This window comes from Haplochromis burtoni, unplaced genomic scaffold (assembly GCF_018398535.1).
Source record: "Haplochromis burtoni strain Fernald_Lab_line unplaced genomic scaffold, NCSU_Asbu1 Contig_112, whole genome shotgun sequence".
NCBI lineage: Eukaryota > Metazoa > Chordata > Actinopteri > Cichliformes > Cichlidae > Haplochromis > Haplochromis burtoni.
The window spans coordinates 1,709,611-1,728,729 of record NW_024582473.1 but is presented as its reverse complement, the minus strand read 5'-3'; the positions used below and the strand labels follow the sequence as shown (position 1 = coordinate 1,728,729).

General features: G+C 40.0%; 1 protein-coding gene across 4 annotated transcripts in view; it reads left to right on the top strand.

Annotated features, from left to right (window-relative positions):
* exoc3l1 (exocyst complex component 3-like 1) overlaps positions 1-18,929 on the top strand; it is a 19,369-nt gene extending 440 nt beyond the window's left edge. Inside the window, exons 1-15 of one of the 4 annotated variants that reach the window (XM_042223492.1) lie at positions 40-349; positions 6,625-6,800; positions 7,592-7,811; positions 8,749-8,952; positions 9,475-9,674; positions 9,767-9,985; positions 10,111-10,181; positions 10,531-10,648; positions 10,779-10,904; positions 11,311-11,411; positions 12,097-12,213; positions 12,994-13,264; positions 13,425-13,580; positions 14,513-14,709; positions 15,906-18,929. In XM_042223492.1, the coding sequence (XP_042079426.1) occupies positions 6,627-6,800; positions 7,592-7,811; positions 8,749-8,952; positions 9,475-9,674; positions 9,767-9,985; positions 10,111-10,181; positions 10,531-10,648; positions 10,779-10,904; positions 11,311-11,411; positions 12,097-12,213; positions 12,994-13,264; positions 13,425-13,580; positions 14,513-14,709; positions 15,906-16,092 (2,361 nt within the window). In that variant the 5' untranslated portion in view covers positions 40-349; positions 6,625-6,626 and the 3' untranslated portion in view covers positions 16,093-18,929. Of the gene's footprint in view, positions 1-39; positions 350-6,624; positions 6,801-7,591; positions 7,812-8,748; positions 8,953-9,474; positions 9,675-9,766; positions 9,986-10,110; positions 10,182-10,530; positions 10,649-10,778; positions 10,905-11,310; positions 11,412-12,096; positions 12,214-12,993; positions 13,265-13,424; positions 13,581-14,512; positions 14,710-15,905 lie in introns of those variants that run through there. The other 3 variants (XM_042223491.1, XM_014335537.2, XM_005928416.2) reach the window with 3 other exon arrangements.
* The last annotated feature ends 190 nt before the right edge of the window (positions 18,930-19,119 follow it).

Below are 19,119 nucleotides of genomic sequence, written 5' to 3'. Positions count from 1 at the left end.
CACACACACACACACACACACACACACACACACACACACACACACACACACACACACACACACACACACACACACACACACACACTGCTTGCCTGTGGCCAACACCCACTTCTTCTAAAGCCTCCTAACAGCTAGAACCAAAACAAAGCTGTGCGTGAGGCTGCACTCTTACTTCTCTGTGAGAGAAATGAATGAACACACCAGAGGAGTTTGCCTCACACTGATGGATTGATTTGTAGTGACTGATGAAATATTGAAGAAGCCAGTGCTTGTGAGATACAGGATTCTCCCTGTGTCCAGTGTTTCTGCTGGGTGGCGAGAAAACTACAGACTCTCCAACTGTGTTTGGGTATAAAAGTTTAATTTTCTCATGATGCAATTTCAAACCTGTGAATGTTCGAATATCCATTTCACGAGGGCTTTAAAGATCTTGTATAACTGAAAGCTCCACTGCAGCTGCTGAAGTGACCGTGTGCTGTTGTGTTTAATGTCAGAAATCTCAGATATGCTGAGAACAATGACCCACGAATATAAAAGATGTATGCAGCCACCCGCTACATGAAGTCTACATTTTGGAGCTCTAAGTTAGCTCGGTTAGCAAGCTCCTGGCATAAACTGAATGAGTGCACAGACACAGATACCTGCTATTTAGTTATGTTATGCTAAGTAATATAAAAAACTGCAAAAAATACAAAATGCTAGATTGAACTAAAGCACAAGCTTCTTGGACACACTGTGGCTCATATTCCTTGTCACATAATTCCATTAAAATGGTCCAAACAGCACAAACCTGGTTGAGAGGTCCAGCTCAGGAAATTAGAAGAGGTGAGGCCAACCTAACAGTATCCAGTCTGGTGAGTGATTTAAAAAGAAATCACTCACCATACGGTTGTTATTAAGGGGAAAGTGCCTCTTCAGATAGAGGATTGGAGTCGGTGTGGACTGAAAACACTGTAGGTTCTGCATCAGCATGTTTTTGTTGTTTGTAGAAACAGCATCTTTAAATGCAGCCATCTGAAAATGTCAGCTAAATTGATCTCACTCCTTTCCACTTATATTTGACTTTTAGACCAACTACTGAACATTAAGTAGCAGCTTTAAACTCATCAGGATCTTCTCATATAAAATCAGCAGTAAATCATTTTCTGCAATCTTTGCAAAATCGTTATGAATCAGGTCTGTCTAATCGCCGTCGGCAGTTAACGATCATATTGTCCATTGTGCTGCAGATCTGTAACCTTTCAACCTCCAGAGTGCCAGAAAGCCAGGCGACCCAGCGCAGCACATTGCTGTCTGCTGAGTCACTAACCAGTACATTATTCCATTAAGACCAATTATGTTGTGTAATTCCAATTGAGGCAGTCATGTGACTAACTGTGTTCTAGCTGACTCACAGATGAGATATGATATCCTGCTTACCTGACAGGCACAACACAAAGAGTCTGGGCTATAAAACAGTCCCTCCATTGGGACAGGGAGAATTGTTTGACTGCGCAGCACTTCCCATTCCCGAATTGTTGGGTAACTTGGGATATGCTGGAAGCTATGTACATTTTTAGGCATTGTCTCTTTTTACTATATACAAGGAAGACAAGAATCCTGATTCTTGTCACTTCACTGAAGTCTTGGAATCACCTGATCTTTCACCCAAGAGACAGGGGGTCATGTGTATGATGCCATTTTTAGACTCGATAGAAGAGATATATTTCACAGAGGATGATAAATGTGGCAGGAGGAAAAAAGGAAGACCTCAGACAAGCTTTGTGGAATTAGTGAAGGAGGACATGTAGAGGAGGATGTCAGGGACATTGTGAGATGCAGGCAGATGATCTACTGTGGCCCGCTCAGTGTTGTATTTATGTCTTTGTATTTATGCATGCTCAATCATCCAGTAAGGAAATCCGCCCCCCAAAAAAGTTGATTCTGTTTATCTGGACGTAGCGTTTTGTGGGAGAAAAGTTTTGTCACTCATCTAAGTGACTTCTTCAGTCTCAGCTGACTGCAGGTTTCCCCAATCGAGGTGGCTCTTCTGTGTTGTGCCATCTGCTTCGCCAGAGATTGTTTGGGTTCCTCAATGTACAAATCCTGGCAATCCTCCTGGCACTTAACAGCGTACACTATGTTACTCTGTTTGTGTCGAGGGATTCGATCCTTGGGGTGGACCAATGGTCTTTGATCAGTGGTCATGGCAATTTGCCTATTAATGAAGAAACTGACCTCACAGCCCATTGTTCCTTCAGTGGTGCTGGTTTCAGTCATTGTGCAAATGTACTCGTTATAAAGTTTGGGAAACCTGCAGAGAGCTGAGACTGAAGAAGTCATTTGGATGAGTGACGAAACGTTTCTCCTACTGAAAACGCTACGTCCAGATGAACAGAATCAACCTTTTAGGGGATGTTTTATCTATAATTTCTGAGGGTTGATATGAAGGTTTATCTGCAAAGTGTATTGACGATAACTATATTCTAGGAAAGTGTAAATAGGGGTTAGGTTTCTCTGTGTTGGTACTCAGTTTGTTAAATTGTATCTATTATTTATATTATTTCCTCTGTCTTCATTACATTTTGAATAATAAGGCTTTAAAGTCAAAGCTGTGTTAATGGTATAATAAGCGAAAGTTCACCAGCTCTCCAAAATAAAAATCTCATAAGAAGTCTGTATTTTTCCTCACTGAATGTAATGTTCTGTGGTGGGTAGCTCAATACTGAACATTCAGAGAAAATTATGGGAGAATATTTGGGGGCAGCTTTGGGAGCCGTAACAAAATCAGAGTGTACTTTTCTTGTGCTGGTAAATGAGAAAGCGATTAAAAAAAACATTAAGTGAGGCAATCCATAATCGCTCCTGACAGGCTGCTTCCCAGCTGGGAACAAATCTCATCACTGCACATTTCTGCACGAGCATTTCTCTGAAGCAGAGCTGCTGTGACAGAAGTAATGACGCTGCCGAGGGAGTGAAACTTCTCTTCTAGCACATAATCGAGCCAATTCAAGCTCCTCTGTCATGGGAAAGGTTGTGACCAGCTTTCAAAACTTCCTTCAAATGATTTTAAACTGTGACATTTAGAAGCACTCGTTCACTTGGAGCCCAGTTTGTCTAAATATGATCAAATACTGTTCCCTGTAGTAACGCAGCTAATCTCATGATGGTAATAGCCCTGAACTATAGTCACACCCAGTGAGTATAAGGCGTTTAACATGTTGTCTCTGCATTTCCGCTTGCACTTTAAAGTTTTCTTGCATGTTTTGTGTGTTTGTTCCTCTGTAAGAAACACACAAACAAACACACAGTTCTTTTGCTGTAAAGAACCGCGGGATACCAGAAGTATCTTGAGTGTTGCAGGGGAAAGTGTTTTTAAGTCAAACAGAAACCTTTGACGGTACACAGCTCCTCTGTTGGTCTGATCAATATTAAAATGAGGACGTGAGCTCTGGTTTTCTGGGGGACCAAACATACTGTTTGATCCACTGCAAGCACAAGAAAGTTATCAGAGGTAAAAAATAAATAAATAAAATAAATGTTAAAATATGTCAGATTCCTTTTCCCTCAATCGATGAAGTTAAATGTTTATACAAGTTGAATATTTTAACTTTATGCTGTATTATTTGATTCTCAGCTGTTATATGAAATCAAGCATTTTCGTTTTGTTACTGAGTTTATTGGACTCTTTAGATGATGGGTCCACTGGATTGCTTTGCCAAGTGTGAAAACTGCAGTGAAGTCACTGAGTAAGTCGTTACTCACATGAATTAAATGTCTCACTCTCCCTTTTGTTGTGGTGCTAGCATTACTGCGTAGGAGTGAAGTTGCCTTAAATGTTAAATATTGTTTTAATCACACATTTTGTTTGAATCAAGAAGAAATAAAGTACATATTTTTGCCTTTCCACTGTGATCTCTATATTGTAGATGATTCAATATGGAAAACCTGAGCGAGTGATGTTTTTCACTTGAGTTTGCGGTTGTACGGCTTGTGGCTCATGGACAGTTTCTGAATATGTTTTTTTACACTTAAAGGAAGGGAAGTATTTATGTACAAAGAAGAGCACCAGCCAGCATTATTTTTTCATATAGGTACTGTCCTTGAGCTAATTAATAAACTCTGTTAAAATATTACTATCAAACAGACTTCTTACAGTTTTAAAGGAAGGTGTAAAGAAAGGGAGGACAAGAGAGGTCCTTTTCGATCAGATGGAGAGCAGCTTTCACTTGGTCCCCCTTGTTGCTTCCCCCCTTGCTCTGCTGTGTGTCCGCTCCCCTTGACTGTGCTGACCTCCCATCTTTAATATCATGTGACCGAGCAGACTTTTATCATTTCCTTGATTTGGAAGGTGTGGGTAGGAAGCGGTGGCATGCGGTGAGTTTTGCAGTAAGGCGAACAGAGACTTGAGTAGTATCTGTCACAGTTAACTCTCAATATTAAAATATGAATGTTGTGTCATGATCCTGGTTTTTTGACCCTGCCCGTTGGCTTTTGGAATTTTTTTAGTTGCGGACTTTTTAATCCTTTATTTAATGCCCCTCTTTGTATCCCTCTTTGTATACTCTTGACCTTTGACTTTAGTGTGGTGTATGGGTAGCAGTTAGTATTTTACTTAGAGATCAGATTATATAGGGTTTTCTTTTGTTTTTTCTTAGCGTTCCCATTAGTGACTAGTTTGTATATTAGTGTCATTGTTTGGATGTTTGTTACTTCCTGTTTTATTTTGCTAGTCTCTTATCTCATGTGCATTTTGTTTACTTTTGTTTCCCCTTGTCTAATTAGATCCTGTTTTCCAACTCCATCATGTCATGTGGAGTGTTGGCAAACCAGCTGGTTAAATTAAATACTGTCAGACATTCTCATAGATACTTATTTAAAAGCACTGTTGACACTGCACCTAGTCAACTTGCCTATTTTATGGTCAGAGCTGCCTTCCCCTCTCTACCGTCGTCACAGCTTTTCTTGCTAATGTAAGAAGTTATTAGCAACTTTTTCTACTCTACATGACACATGCTGGCCAAGGTGGTTAGCAAGACCAAACTCATCACTTATGATGCTAAATCACTAAAGCTCATTTAGTTGCTATTGCTAGCTGTGTTTCCATATGTAGTGCATGTCATAGCTGATCTCAGAGCAGTGAAGGCTGAGCCAGATTGTTTCACACACTCCCGTCCTGTCAGCGAAAAACCAGAGTTTATCCGCCAGAAAAAAAGCTGCTGTCTTCCACTTGCCCAGCTCCTGCATTGTTAATGGGAGATGAGCACAAAATTAGCACAAATAGATGAGAAGCTTTAAGATCGAAGTGAAAGGAAAATCACTGTTTTTCAATTTGCATCTATTTTTAGATTTGATGAGGAAAGCACTGCTTGCCTTGCTTGCCCTGACAGGATAACAGTGGTAGGAAGTAATATTTATTCAAAAATAAAAGTTTGCAAAAGAAAAACAATAATTGTAAATACTTAAAAAACACAGAATTAAATGTTTAAATTACTTGTACTGTATGCATAGATTTATTGCAGTTGTATCAATCAAGCATTACCGAGTGAAAGTCATGTCAATGCAGCAACACACCCGACGTGTTGTTTCTTAGCTTTGTTAGTCACATAGAGGTAAAAAATAAAACAGAATCTCAGTGGCTGAACTGAGATGGAAATAAAATGGAACAAATGTAGAACATCTTATTATAATAAAACATGCATAATAGTTTAACTAACATCCATAATTTACTACTGCAAAGCTAGAACTTCTCTGACATGTCTAATGCAGTATAAGTTGGCGCAGATTAAAACAGATCAACATAATTTAATAAACGGTGAACTTAAACCTTTGTTTGTGTTTTCTTGTCCTCTTAGAGAAATGTACAACGACAACTCAGACCAAAATATTCCCTGTGATGAAACATTTCTGATAGTGGTCATTTCCAGGATTATAATGCCCCCCACTGATAGGACATAAGGGCTCAATGCTTTGATGAGGACGAAAATGATATGAGAAAATGAAAATGAGATTCACTAAACACCTAAGGGAGATTTTGGAACATCAAAATACCAGATGAGGGGATATGTTTTGGAAGAGTGGTGTTCCTTCCCTCCTGTGGAGTCCTGAGACTTTGAGCTTTGAAGCTGTTCTAGTGACACAGGATGGCTCAGCAGCTTACTAACACGGCTCAGAGTCTTTTATATATAAAAATAAAATGTAATTTAATTTTTATTCTTTACATTTTACCCAAACATTAACTTGTAGTTAGTAGTTTTAATATATCTTGTGCTAGAAGCAAGCAGTGGATAACACACGCCTCTTTGCGGTGTGTGTGACACTGACTGTATATAAAAGATGTTTGTAGCTTTGAAGTTAATTAAATCTGCATTCTATCTAATGGCCAACAGGGGGTGTTTCAAACACAACAGACTGGAACAGAACAGAAAGGCCAGGAGGAATCAACCTGCTGCTCACTTCCTCTATGACTTCAGTAAAAGAGTTTATCGTCTCAGTCACAAGTTTCAACACTGTGATGTTCATGGTGTAAATTACAGCTTGAAAAGACAATAAAACAGAGTATGCTTAAGGGCAGGCCTGCCTCTTTATGGGCGAGTTGCTTCACTATATGTCCCTGCCTGATATTTTCTTCTCTTTGTCTCTCAGACATGGTGCCACAGCCTGAGGTGTGGCCTGAGGTGGAGAGGGCAGAGTGTTTGGCCCGCGGCGCTGCCCTGAAGTGGGCGTCGGGTGTTTTCTGTCGGCCTGAACATCTGGAGCGACTCAGTCAATACAGGAAGAGAGAAAGTCAGAGGACAGCGTCCGTTCACACCAGACTGAAGGTGACAACACAGTCCACAAATACGCATCAATGCACAATAATGGAGCAGTCGTTTAAAGCAGTTTAAATTATCCCAATAAGGCACATAAAAGAAACCTAATCTACTCTTCCTTATTTTCTGTTGCATACAGTGCTGCAAAAAATAAGTTGTAATTATAGTTATAACCCAGTTCAACAGAAAATGTGTTTTTAAAGTAATGGTTTTATTTACTGAGGCGAAAAAAGCTATCCAAAGCTACCTTGTGAAAAAGTAATTGCCACACCCTGGACTGATTACCACCAGACCTGCCGACTCAAGAAATCACTTGAGATCTCAATGAACAGCACATCATTCTGCAATCTAAAGAGACAAGTGAGAAACAAAGTCACTGATGTCTATTAGTCTGGAGAGGAAAGATATTTCTAAGACTTTGGGACTCCACTGAATCATTATCAACACCACTTGGAACAGTGGTGTTGATAATTACCCTAAAAGCTCGTCGATGACTCATCCACGAGGTCACAAAAGAACCCAGAACAACATCAAAGACCTGCAGGCCTCACTTGTCTCGGTAGAGGTCAGAGGTCATGATTCTTCAGTAAGAGACGAGGAAAAAAATGGCATCCATAGAAAAGTTCCAAGGAGAAAACCACTGCTGACCAAAAATCACGAAAACCTTCAGGAGGGCTTTTAGTCCCGTTACATCCGATCAGAAGAAAGATGGCATGTAGGGAGGTGGAAGGACAGAGGAAAAGTTTTGCTGTTTTTTGTAAATAGACCTAACATTAACACTGCAATCCCTTTCTTTCCAGTCCATGGTCCAGTCGTACCTGGAGGGAGTGGGCTGGGGTCTGGAGCAGCTCCGCGAGGCCCGGACTGAGCTGAGGGAAGTGTCACGTGATTTGAAGAAAGCTGGACTGGAGTCTGATCAAAACACAGAGGGGGGAAGATCTCTGGAGAGACTGAGAGAGGTGTCTGCAAACCACAGTCAGCTCCTCGCTGCCGTTAGCAACCTGCCACGACTTTACTCCGGTGAGAAGCAGCTGTGTGGATGAAAGTAGGATCCCATGACGAAAGTGACTAACGTAGATGTCCCTGTCATCACGCTTTGCATACATACATGCATACATTTGCCTTAATCCTGCTATATGATGAGCAGATTATTATAACTGGTTTTAATTTGACATGAAAGGACTTTAAATCTAGAGATGACATCATTTTACACAGTTTTATGCTGGAACAGGATTTCAGGAAAACTATTTGAAAGCTGACACTAACACCATAAAACATTTACATTGATGCATTTTGGCAAATTTACTGTGACTTTGTTTGTTTCTGTGTGTTTATGATTTGAAAACATATAAAAAAGGTGTCCCACTGCTCTAATGTGTATTTTAAGGATACTGAGTTTTCCATGCTGAGGCCTTAAAAGCTTTAAAAGTGTGCACATGCTGTGATAATGCAATCTAATACATGTGCCCCGTAATGAACGGCATAATGTTCGGAAAGCATTTATTTAGATCTGCTAAGTAACAAGGTTCTTGTCTGTGAATGTGCTGCATTGAGTTCTAGTGTTTAATTTTAACTACCACATGTTGCTGATTTTGTCTCCATGAAGACAGTTTTGTGTTTGACCAAAGCAGCCGAGTCACTGACAAGCATCTGAATATGACATTTACGCTATTGCTGGTTGGAAAATCCCCTTATTTTTCTGCCTGATATTCAGAGGTATGTCTGCATGCCTAAAAGAGGTGTTCTGATTGGCTGCCCTTTGCAGCCATGTTTAAATGGCAGGTGGGTGGGGCTTCTAATGTCACCATCAGCTATGATGACCGCATTACGGAATATCCACTCATAATGACTTCATACAGAAACTATAGCGCAGTGTAAACCTTTTCATGTTTAATAATTCTTTTGGTAATTCTTATAGTTCCATGTAAACCACCTCCACATACTCTCTATTGCCCAGTGCGTAGCATGGTGATGGAGACAGAGCGCCTGGTGGAGTCCCGGCGGCTGTTGGAGGCCCATGCCAAGCTGATGGATCTAGAGTACTTGCAGGATGATATTCTATGGCAGCTCAACAAGGCCGCAGGAGGTGCACTCAGCACTGAAGACCAGGAAGTGGTGGCCAAATATTTCTCTGGAGTCCGGCACCTGGTCGATGCACTGGGTGAGGAACTCATTAGGATATGGGAAAATCTGTTCAAGCTCAACCATCATTTTTCATTAAAGTTCCTCTCCTAGCACCCTAACAACACATCACTGTTAATCAGATTTACATGTTTCTGTAAAAAAAAAAAAAAAAGACCATTCATTCATATAAGTTGCTTAAAGTTGTTGAGACATGGTTTTAAATAACTGACCTTCAGGCATTTGCAGCTGTAGCAACCAGTTTTGTTCTGGAATGAAACCTTTAAAAAATCTTTATTGATAAAAGAAAACAAATGATAACATTCAGCGATATTTAGTATGCACCCAGGATATGCAATAAGCTTTACAGTTGACTTTTCTAAAGCAAGAATACATCAAAGAAGCGTGTAGAAAAAGCAGTGTCATGGAAAGAGTGCCATTGGGTATTAGCAGCTTTAATAAAATCTTTAATCCCAGCTTCTGTGGTCCTGATGATGAAAGCACAAAGTCTGCTGGTTGAAACCTGATATCTTCATACTCCACATTCATCCTGGCGCTGCAGGGAAGGAGCTGTGGGCGGTGGTGAGCAGTGCTCTGGCTCTGGCCCGACAAAACCCCACGCCGTTTGTATCTGCTGTCAGGATTGTGGAGCGGGAGGAGGCGCTGGACCAAACTCTGCTGGAGGAGAGGGGAGGCGGCGGAGGCAACAGCAGGCCCCTACCCCCTGGACGACCTCGCTGCTGGAGAACGTGCTTCTTCAAGGTCAGCAGCACCTGATACAAGCACTGTTACCAAGTTTCTGCTTTTGAATATACAAATGTATGTCTCAGTTCACTCATACTCCGTTCTCCCAGGTACTAGAGGAGGCGGTGGCGGCGCGGTTTCGCAGTGTTTCCTATCTGCACACACGTGGTCCGGGTCTGGCAGGTCACCTCTCTGCACTGCAGCACGGCATCATGGCCGACCTGGCCACCGTACGCCACCTGCTGGAGCACTGCGTCCCGCAACAATACAAGCTGACTGGAGCCTACTTGAGGGCCAGCCACCGCTGTTTACATGCCCACCTGACACAGGTCGGTGAAATGAACAATGCCACCTCATCATGAATACTACAGATCTGTCTTCTTCTGTCCAGGTCAGTGTTTTTTAAACACCGACCACCATCACTGTCTACATGTAAGTGATATTTGTGGCCTAGGTTAGCAGCTGGGACCTGGAGAGCGGTGAAATCTTCGCTGTGCTCAACTGGGTGCTGCACATCTACAACAGGTGAGGCTCGTGATCAGAATCTGTATTTTATCCTTTCTCTGTTACCATAAAGTTTTTTAGAGTTTTGCAGGATATTTCTAAGCAGCAGTTTGGAAGATTTTAATCTTGAGCTAATCACAAGATTGGAAGAAAGAAGAAACAAGAGACACAAAACTTTTCTTTCAAATTTCTGTTTTGTTATTACTGTGAAGTTATGGACTTTTATTAGCATGAAACGCCACCCTTTGGCTGAACTCTGCAAACCCACGTTCAGCCATTAACGTCACAAGAAGCCGCGAGTTCATTAATACTTCATTACAATGACTATTAAAGCCACTAAAATCTGAACGTGGCAGTCTTGTTTTGGCAGCCCGGACATGATGGGTCATCCTGAGCTGGTGACGGAGATGGAGAGAGAAGAGCTGAGGCCTCTAATCTCCACAGAGGGACTCGAGCAGCTGCAGAGCAAATACGTGCAGAGTGTTCGGGTGAGCACTGGATACAGTCTGCATATACAGAGGACAGATGTTATATATATTGAAACTGTTTGTGTTGTCTGTGTGTGTGTGTGTGTGTGTGTGTGTGTGTGTGTGTGTGTGTGTGTCATTGCTGCTGTAGAAGAGTGTGTCTGAATGGATGCACAAAGCTCTGCAGGTGGAGCTGCAGGACTGGCAGAGGGACCAGGAGCCAGATACAGACCATGAGGGCTTCTACCAAACAAGCCTGCCCACAATCATCACACAGGTAACCAGTGCTATAAAAACATCAGATAAATACAATCACAGATCCATGACGTGGAGCAAATTTTACACATTTGAAAGTTTCTTTAATAAACCTTTAAATGAGCATCTCACAATCCTCGCATGCAGCATGACTGTGGATTCTGTCCTGGTTTTGAAGATGGATAATGTAATCACGTGATAATGTAATCACAATGATGATCTTCATCCCTGTCCACACCCTGCAGATTCTGTATGTAATGAAATTATGTGCTTCTTGGAAATGCACTGGCAGAAACAAAGATCTCACATTCTCTGCTATTAAACTTAGTTCAAGTTCCCCACTGAATGTAGAGTTGGTGTGGACTTCTCGGAGTGTTTTATATAACTATGCTGTGTATTTTGTGTGGATTTGTGTGTCACGGTGGTAGATGCTGGAGGAGAACGCCCGGGTGGCTCTGATGATCGGCGAGTCCCTGCGAGATCAGACTATACAGATGGGACTGTATGAGATGGAGAACCTCCTGAACAGGTGTGTGCGCATGGACGTTGTGTGTCTGTGCTCCTGAACATACTGCACCCAGCTTTTGCTTAGTATTTGCTCTTTAGACCAGGTTACACTGTTTGTAGACTTCAAGTCAGATCAAGTTTTATCATTTCCTTAATGCTGCTGTGTACACTCACCAGTCATTTCAGTAGATGCTCCTGTTTAACTGCTTATTAACAAACAATCACGAAAACAACTCAGTGGATTTAGACATACAGACATGGTCAAGGCAACCTGCTAAGGTTCAAACTGCTCTGAGACTTTCAGTCACATCAAACATCAAACATCCATCTCTAGGGTTTAAAGAAAATGGTCCAAAAAGAGAAAATGTCCCAGTTTCTCTAGAAGAGAATGCCTCAAAGTCAAAGCAGAATAGCCAGTGTGGTAGAAGGTTCAGGTTAATGACTCCACTTAACAGAGGTGAGGCCTAGCAAGCATGGATCAGCTCATGCCACCTCTGTCAGGATACCTCTCAGTCAGCATGGATATGCCCCTAAATCCAGTATCCAGCTGGATTCATTAGTCTGTTGGGGTTGACTCTTTTTTGGAGCATGCCTCTAGTGGGAAGTTAGAAGAACTACAGTTTGTGCTCTCCCTGCTGCATTTTTCAGCTCCGGAGGTTTCCTTTTGCAATAATTTTGTGAATCATTACATCTACTTTAACCTCCAGGTTTCGTGAATCTCTGGTGGAATTTGGAAAGGAGCATCGCAGGGATCTGAGCAACAGCAAAAATAAGTTCTACCTCCACTATCTGCTGGCCTCCATCAGCAACTGCATCATCCTCAAGTAAGTTTGTAGTGGAAGATCAGTGCAGGTGTGGAAGTAAGTAGTCACCACACACAGGAGCTTCTGATTGATAAATGCTCCAGGACGTGCACACTCTCAGCGCTCTCATGTTGAATCCATCCATCATTTGATGGTGTGGGGTCACTTATTATTTCTTAATATCACTTTGAAAAAACTTAAATAGAAACGGAAGAATTCCACGGGGAAGTTCTGAAGCAAAGACACCCCAGTGCCTCTACATGCAGTAGTGGTTCCTTTGCATATTTTTAGACTGGACATAATCCCGATACACAGGTTGAGTCCTGATCTTTATTATGAGTTTAGCTATAAGTCATACAACAGTTAGCCATTAATAATTAACTGTCTCAATGTAATTTTCTGCACACTGGCTTGGCTCTAAAGCCATGACAAAAGAGGAAGATACAGGGTGAAGGCCACTAAATACTAATTTATCTTGGTATCAAATTAAAAAAAGACAAAGAAAAACCTAACTGTGAGGTGAGAATCATCAGTAATGATGACGTGTGTATCTGGACATGTTGAGTGGCACAAAGCAAAGATCTGTGTGAAAGAAAAGCCGCTGAAGGTCTGAGGAAGGGTGGAGTTTAATTGAGGAAACACTCCAGTTGAGCTGATGTTCTGCTCCACCCATCGGCATGGAAACGTTATAAGCAAGCAAGCAGACCATCACAACATGAGGGTGTATGTCATGTGAGACACAGTGAATAGCTACGCCTGTGAAACGGTATTCGTTTCAATCGTTGTTCACTGTCGGTGCAGGAAGTCCACGGAGAGCCTGCAGCAGCAGCAGTCGTCCCAGTCGGCAGGCCAGTTCACTCGCACTCCTCCTAACCCTCTGGCAGCTCTGGACCGGGCGGTGCGGCGGGCGTGCCGGCTTGTCATGGATCAGCTCTTGCTGGATTTGAAGCCTTTCCTCCCAGGCCTGCTCACCCGACCCTGGCTGGCTCAGGGAGACCCGACCCCCAAACTTTGCCACGTCCTGGAGCGTCACCTGGAGCTGTACTTGCGCGTTCGGCCTCCCTGCCGGCAGGTATCAGATTCAGAGAGCAGTTTAGAAATGTACTGTGTGTGTCGAGGGTAAAGGTGGTCTAGAGGTACAGAACCTAATAACCGAAGAAAGTGTAAATAACCTCCAAAGACAGGAATAAGTCTCATAGTGCATATTTATTTTATACATTCTGTGTGTGCAGCGTCTGCAGGAAGAGGCCCAGTGGCTGATGGTGGTGGAGTACGTCAGGGCTCTGATGCAGAAGAGGCTGGTGTGTCGTAGTGGCGAGGAGAGGAGGCAGCTCGCTCAGCAGATGCTTCAGGACGACCAGCTGTTCAGAGAAATCTTCCACAGCCTGGTGGGTATAAAGTACTATTACACAATATTAGTACACATGATTCAGAAAAATGTACCAGGTTATGTAACACTGAACAATATCAGTATGTTAAGGTCGAGACTTTGTAGAAATATGAGTACTACATTACTCATACTACAATAAAATGTATTTTATTTAGGCCCGTGCTGGTCAATATTCAATTAATTTAACAGATTAACAAAATACACATGACATGTAACATTATAAAATGAACAAGGACATAAAAATGAAATGAAATGGAACAAAATCAAGTGATAGTTTGAAATAAAAATGAAATAATTAAAATAAGATTAACATAAAAAGAGACCAAATCAAAGGATGTAAAAGTAGAAAAGTAATCATGTGAATCATGAAATTACAAATGCATAATTAGATAAACATTGACGTACAATTTAACTAATTTTTAAACATTTAAACAATATATGATGATTTTTTTTAAAAAATTGAATAATCTAAAGTATAATAAAACTAAAATATGACATAACATAAAGAAATTGAGAAAAAAATGGAAAAATGTAGAAATAAAAATATATAAATGAAACGACAAAGTTAAAAAAAAGATGAAACGTGGGATTATAGCTTTATGAAATAAACACATTTTTAAAGCTATATTGTGAAATAGAAACGTAATATGAATTACTGCATGACAAAATGAAATACTTCTAATGATCTACTTTTATTGTTAACTATAAATTAAATTCATTGGTAGAACAATTATTTTTAAAGAAGTGGTCAAATACGTTTCTTTGATAATAACACGCTGAGTAGAAACAATCATACATAAGTATTTTATTTATTTATTTATTTAACATTGAGCACTTTGGGGTATTCGTATACATATAGTTTGCCGTTGTACTGCATGAGAATCGTGTGTTTTCATCTGCTGCGATGTCTTAACTGAATAATTTCCACAGAATATTCATACCTGTCCGTGCTCGATCACTCAAAGCCACACGTGCATCGATCTGTCTCAGCAGGAAGGTGAAGGGTCAGCACCTGAAGTGAACCCTTTGGCCTTACTCCCTGTCCTGGCCGAATTCATCCGCCTCAAAGACCCCAACATGCTCACACTGGAGGTGTCTGGACTTGCAGCCAAATATCCTGACATCAGGTAATCAGCACCTCCTCCACCCTAACTGCTGCTCATTCTGTAAGCTTGATGTGTAAAACAAATACTGCCAGTGTTGTTCAGAAGAAAGTTGTATTGTAGACGTCATACGTCAGCTTTTGGAAACACCGTCTTTAATAAAGCTGCCACAGCCCTGATTGTCTTTGGTTGTTCAGTGAGTGAAGAAACAACAAACAACAGAACAAATTCTTCCAAAGTGAGCAGACAAAACGGGGACGTTTCAAGAAGTCTTTGGGTTGTTTCTGAGGTTTAATTCATCTCATAATCTGTCAGTCAGCGTGTTTCAAAGGAGAAAAGCCTTTTTTATGATTGCACACACCACAGGAGTAGGAAAATAACTTACCTGAACAAAGCTGCAAAACGAAAAACCCAGACTGAACATAGCCATAACACGAACTCACTGCCTGCTGACCAATCAGGCCTCTAGAAATTAGCATCACCGTTGGTGGAAGATCTCTCAGACCGCTGTGAGATGACAGCAGGAGGGTTTAAAGTTCTTTAAGCACATCTAAAGTCTTTAATCTTTTTTATTGTTTCTCACCACACAGGTTTGCACACGGACAAAGCCTGACATTTCGTTTTTATACTTAGTCTATACTCACTTTCAGGCTGTGAGACATGAGGCATGATATTAAACAAGGCATAAAGTGTGACATTTATGGAAAAAAGAGTATAATAAGGTGATGTGAATTGAATAAAAATTAGATTTTAGATAAAATGAAATGGTCTGAATTAAAGTAACGCTGTCAGGTGAAAAGGAGAGAAAAATCAATGCGAAATAAATAAACTCATATATAAAACAGAATGATCAAAAGCATAAACATTGTAGAAGGAAAAGCTAAAATCAAGTGACATTGTGAAAGAAAAGGTATCATCAAAGCGATGCCATACGATTTAAAATGATCTGGCTGTAGCTCAGGAAGTAGAGCAGGTCATCTGCTAATCGCAAGGTTTGTGGGTCGATCGCTGCCCAAGCCAAATATCCTTGAGCAGGATACTTACCCCAAGCATCCATCGGAGCATGAATGTGTGTGAATGTTACATAGAAAGCACTTACATAGACGTAAGAGCTTGTGTGAGTGAGGTGAGTTGCGTAAGGTGCTTTGAGTGCTGTGTAAGAACCAGTCCATTTCCTTTGGTGAATAATGTAGGAAAAGATTTTGTGTTTGTTCTCTCAGTGATGAGCACGTGTCCGTGCTGCTGGAAATCCGAGGCGACGTCTCCCGGGACATCAAAGGGGCTGTACTGGATTTGCTGGAGCAGAGCGCTCCCCCTCTTCCCATCGGATACCGACCCATCTTCACTGACATCCTGGTGCCTCCCTCCACCATGGCCTTTTGCCTGCCAACTGCCAAGTGTGCATAGCTGCAGGGGTTTCGTGTAAAAAGCAGGGAGCTCCTAAATAAACACTTAGAAACAGTGCTGAGCAGAGTCTCCAGCTCTCCTTATTTATCTCTTCTCACCAAAGGATTCAAGATCTCGGTGATGCACATGAATTTATTTCTCCTCCAGCTTACCAGGGGTTTGAGGTGGCGACTTGCTGGTCCAGGTCTAATGTCAGCTGCGAGGCAGGGGTTGTTTTGTTTGCCTTAAGTCTTCTATACTTCCAGAAGTCGCTGTCAGAGTTTTCTGCAGTTTATACAACAGAGTTAACAGGACGTGGATGATTTTTAAAGTCCGGTAACAGGACTATTGTGCACTTCATACACTCTCTGTAGCCCCATTTGGATAGAATTTATTTCTCTTTGGCAGGTTGGGTGATTTTATTATCAGTCCACACCATATATGACTTGTTTTTCTCTGGGGATTATATTATGATCAAAGTGAAAAAGTATTCAGCTTCAGGTAAGTAACCTGTTCTCTGAACTCTGTTTTCCACTTTCTCAAACTGTCACATTAACAGCGACCAGACGCCCTGTAGTTCTGTTATTTCTAAGCAAATGATAGAAGATAAATAAATGTGTTCATCTATTAACATTTATTTATTTTTTAAATCTTTTTCCTACCTGAATGTTCATGTCCATTACAATGAGAGCGAATTACTAAAGGTAAAGAAATACAAACAGAGAAACTGAGTGACTGGATAAAGCAGGAAGAAATCCTGAGATTAAAGTCATACAATTCTGAGAAACACACATGTATGATTTGTGGGGAAAAAATAATATCAACACAAGAAAGAAAAGGAAAACAGAATTTTTATGATGGGAAAAACATCTAATTTAACAATTTCCAAGTAAAATGTAGGTAAAATTTATATCTTTCAATTTGTTTAAATATCTTTAAAAGGAAATGTTAGAACACAAGCAACAGCTTTCCAGTCATTAAGAGAAACAACAAACTACGTTTCAAAAGGAGTTTAAATGCTGTGATTTTCCCTTAACCTTCAATAGTCTCGATACGCTGTCATATTTTCACAGACTTTAAAAAGCTGTTGATGTTATTCGTGTCCAAATGGGACTTTTGGTTCAGGTTTAAAGTGACAAACAGCACAAACAGGCCTGCACGCTGCCTTCGTTCTTCTTCATTACCCACCATGTTACTGGTTAAACGTTATTTCTGCTTCCTGTCACTTTAAAGAGTCAGCGCTGAGCATTGCTTTGACCTGCATGAGTAAAATCTCACATCAGCATAAACGTTTCTATGTGAAACAAACAATCTGCCTGGATAAACTGCACCAAAGTTTTTTGATCATTTCTTTGTGAGAAAACATTTTTAAGACTCAAAATGCTGCATATTAGATTTCTTTATATAAACTAAAAACTTCCTGAAAAAAAAGACACTTTTAAACTTTTTTGTGGAGATTTTCATCTGATTTGAGGGAAGACAGAGGTTATGGGACAGATTTATGATATTGGTGGGCTTCAAACATAAAAATGCTTTGAGTTGAGTTTGAATTAAATTGGCTGTGCAGCATGCGTATACACATTAATGCAGCGTGGGTGTTTGGCAGGGTTTGCTCCCCGCTGAGTCAAAGTTACTATGGTAAAATAGATAAAAGGTGTAGTAGAAATTCAGATAAAGCATAACTCTTATGTAATGTATATTGAAAATGAAAGAAAAAGACGTGAAATAACGAAATGATCATATAGAAAGTGGCATTATGAAAGAAAAGTGACAAAAAAAATAAACGATGAGAATGAAATTAAACTGAAAATAAGAAATATTAAATATGTGGTTGGATTATTAATAAAAATGAGACACTGATGAATCATTAAATATATAAGTGGCATAAAATATAAAAACATGACATGAAACAATGGCATTATGCATTGAAATGTTAAAATTAAGGTGACATAAAAATGGATGATAATTTAGGAAAGTGCATACATTAAAAAAAAGAACAAATGAAAGTGTGTATAAGTTATAGTTTATTATTTAAAGATGAACGTGGTTTCTCTTTGAGATTTCCCAGCTGTGAACATCCCACCAGAGCAGCTGCTCTGTAATCACTCTGAAACTGTGTTTTCATTTCAAGCTTGCTGTTTGTACCAAATGTTGTTTATCTCATTTTTTTTAGAAAGTATTTATTGTATTTATGTAACAAAGTCAACTGTTGTCTTTTGTTTGGTGTTTTGTTATTGGTTTTACATTTCTGGTTCAAAGCCTCTAAAGTGCATAAAGTCTGTTCCATAAGTGTTTTAATAAAGTCTTTATCAAGTAAACTTTGTATTTCTATTATTAAAAGCATATGGCACATATTAAGTATGAAATCACTATCAATCAGCAGATGCAGTATTATTTAATTATTATGTTCTTTACTTGGCATAAAGTATTTATTTATATCTTGAGCTACTGCACTGTAAATGTGTTTGACTTTTATATATTTTGCTAGTGTCCTTTATCTTTCTTGCCTCTTAATTCTTCTTTACGGTGTGTGAGAGAAACAGCATTTCATTTTTGCTGGATGTCCTGTACACGCAGCAAACTGACAGTAAAAATCTTTGAATCTCGCGAGAATGATGAAACGTTATTTTGATAATGAAAGCAAGATTTAGGCGTGAATTTTAATTTTATTCATTCAGGTTTTTTTTATTTGCAAAGGCTGTTTCTAGTAACTAATATAGTCACTTTTGAAATCATTTATATTTTTATTTTATGAATTATTATACTGTTTCATCTTAATATTTTTTTAGCTGTTTAAATTCCTGCTGTCTACTTTTTACAGTCTGTTTGGAGCACCCACACTTTCGTTGTACACGTACAATGACAATAAAGGGCTATTCTTTTCTATTCTTTTCTATTCTTTTCGATTCTGTTTTTTTCTTCTCATGTTTTTCTAATATTTTTATTGTCATTTTTATTTTCGTAATTTAGCTTTTCACAAGGCCGATTATCTTTTATAAATGTATTTAATAACCAACTCCTAAATTACAACTCCAATAACGACACAAA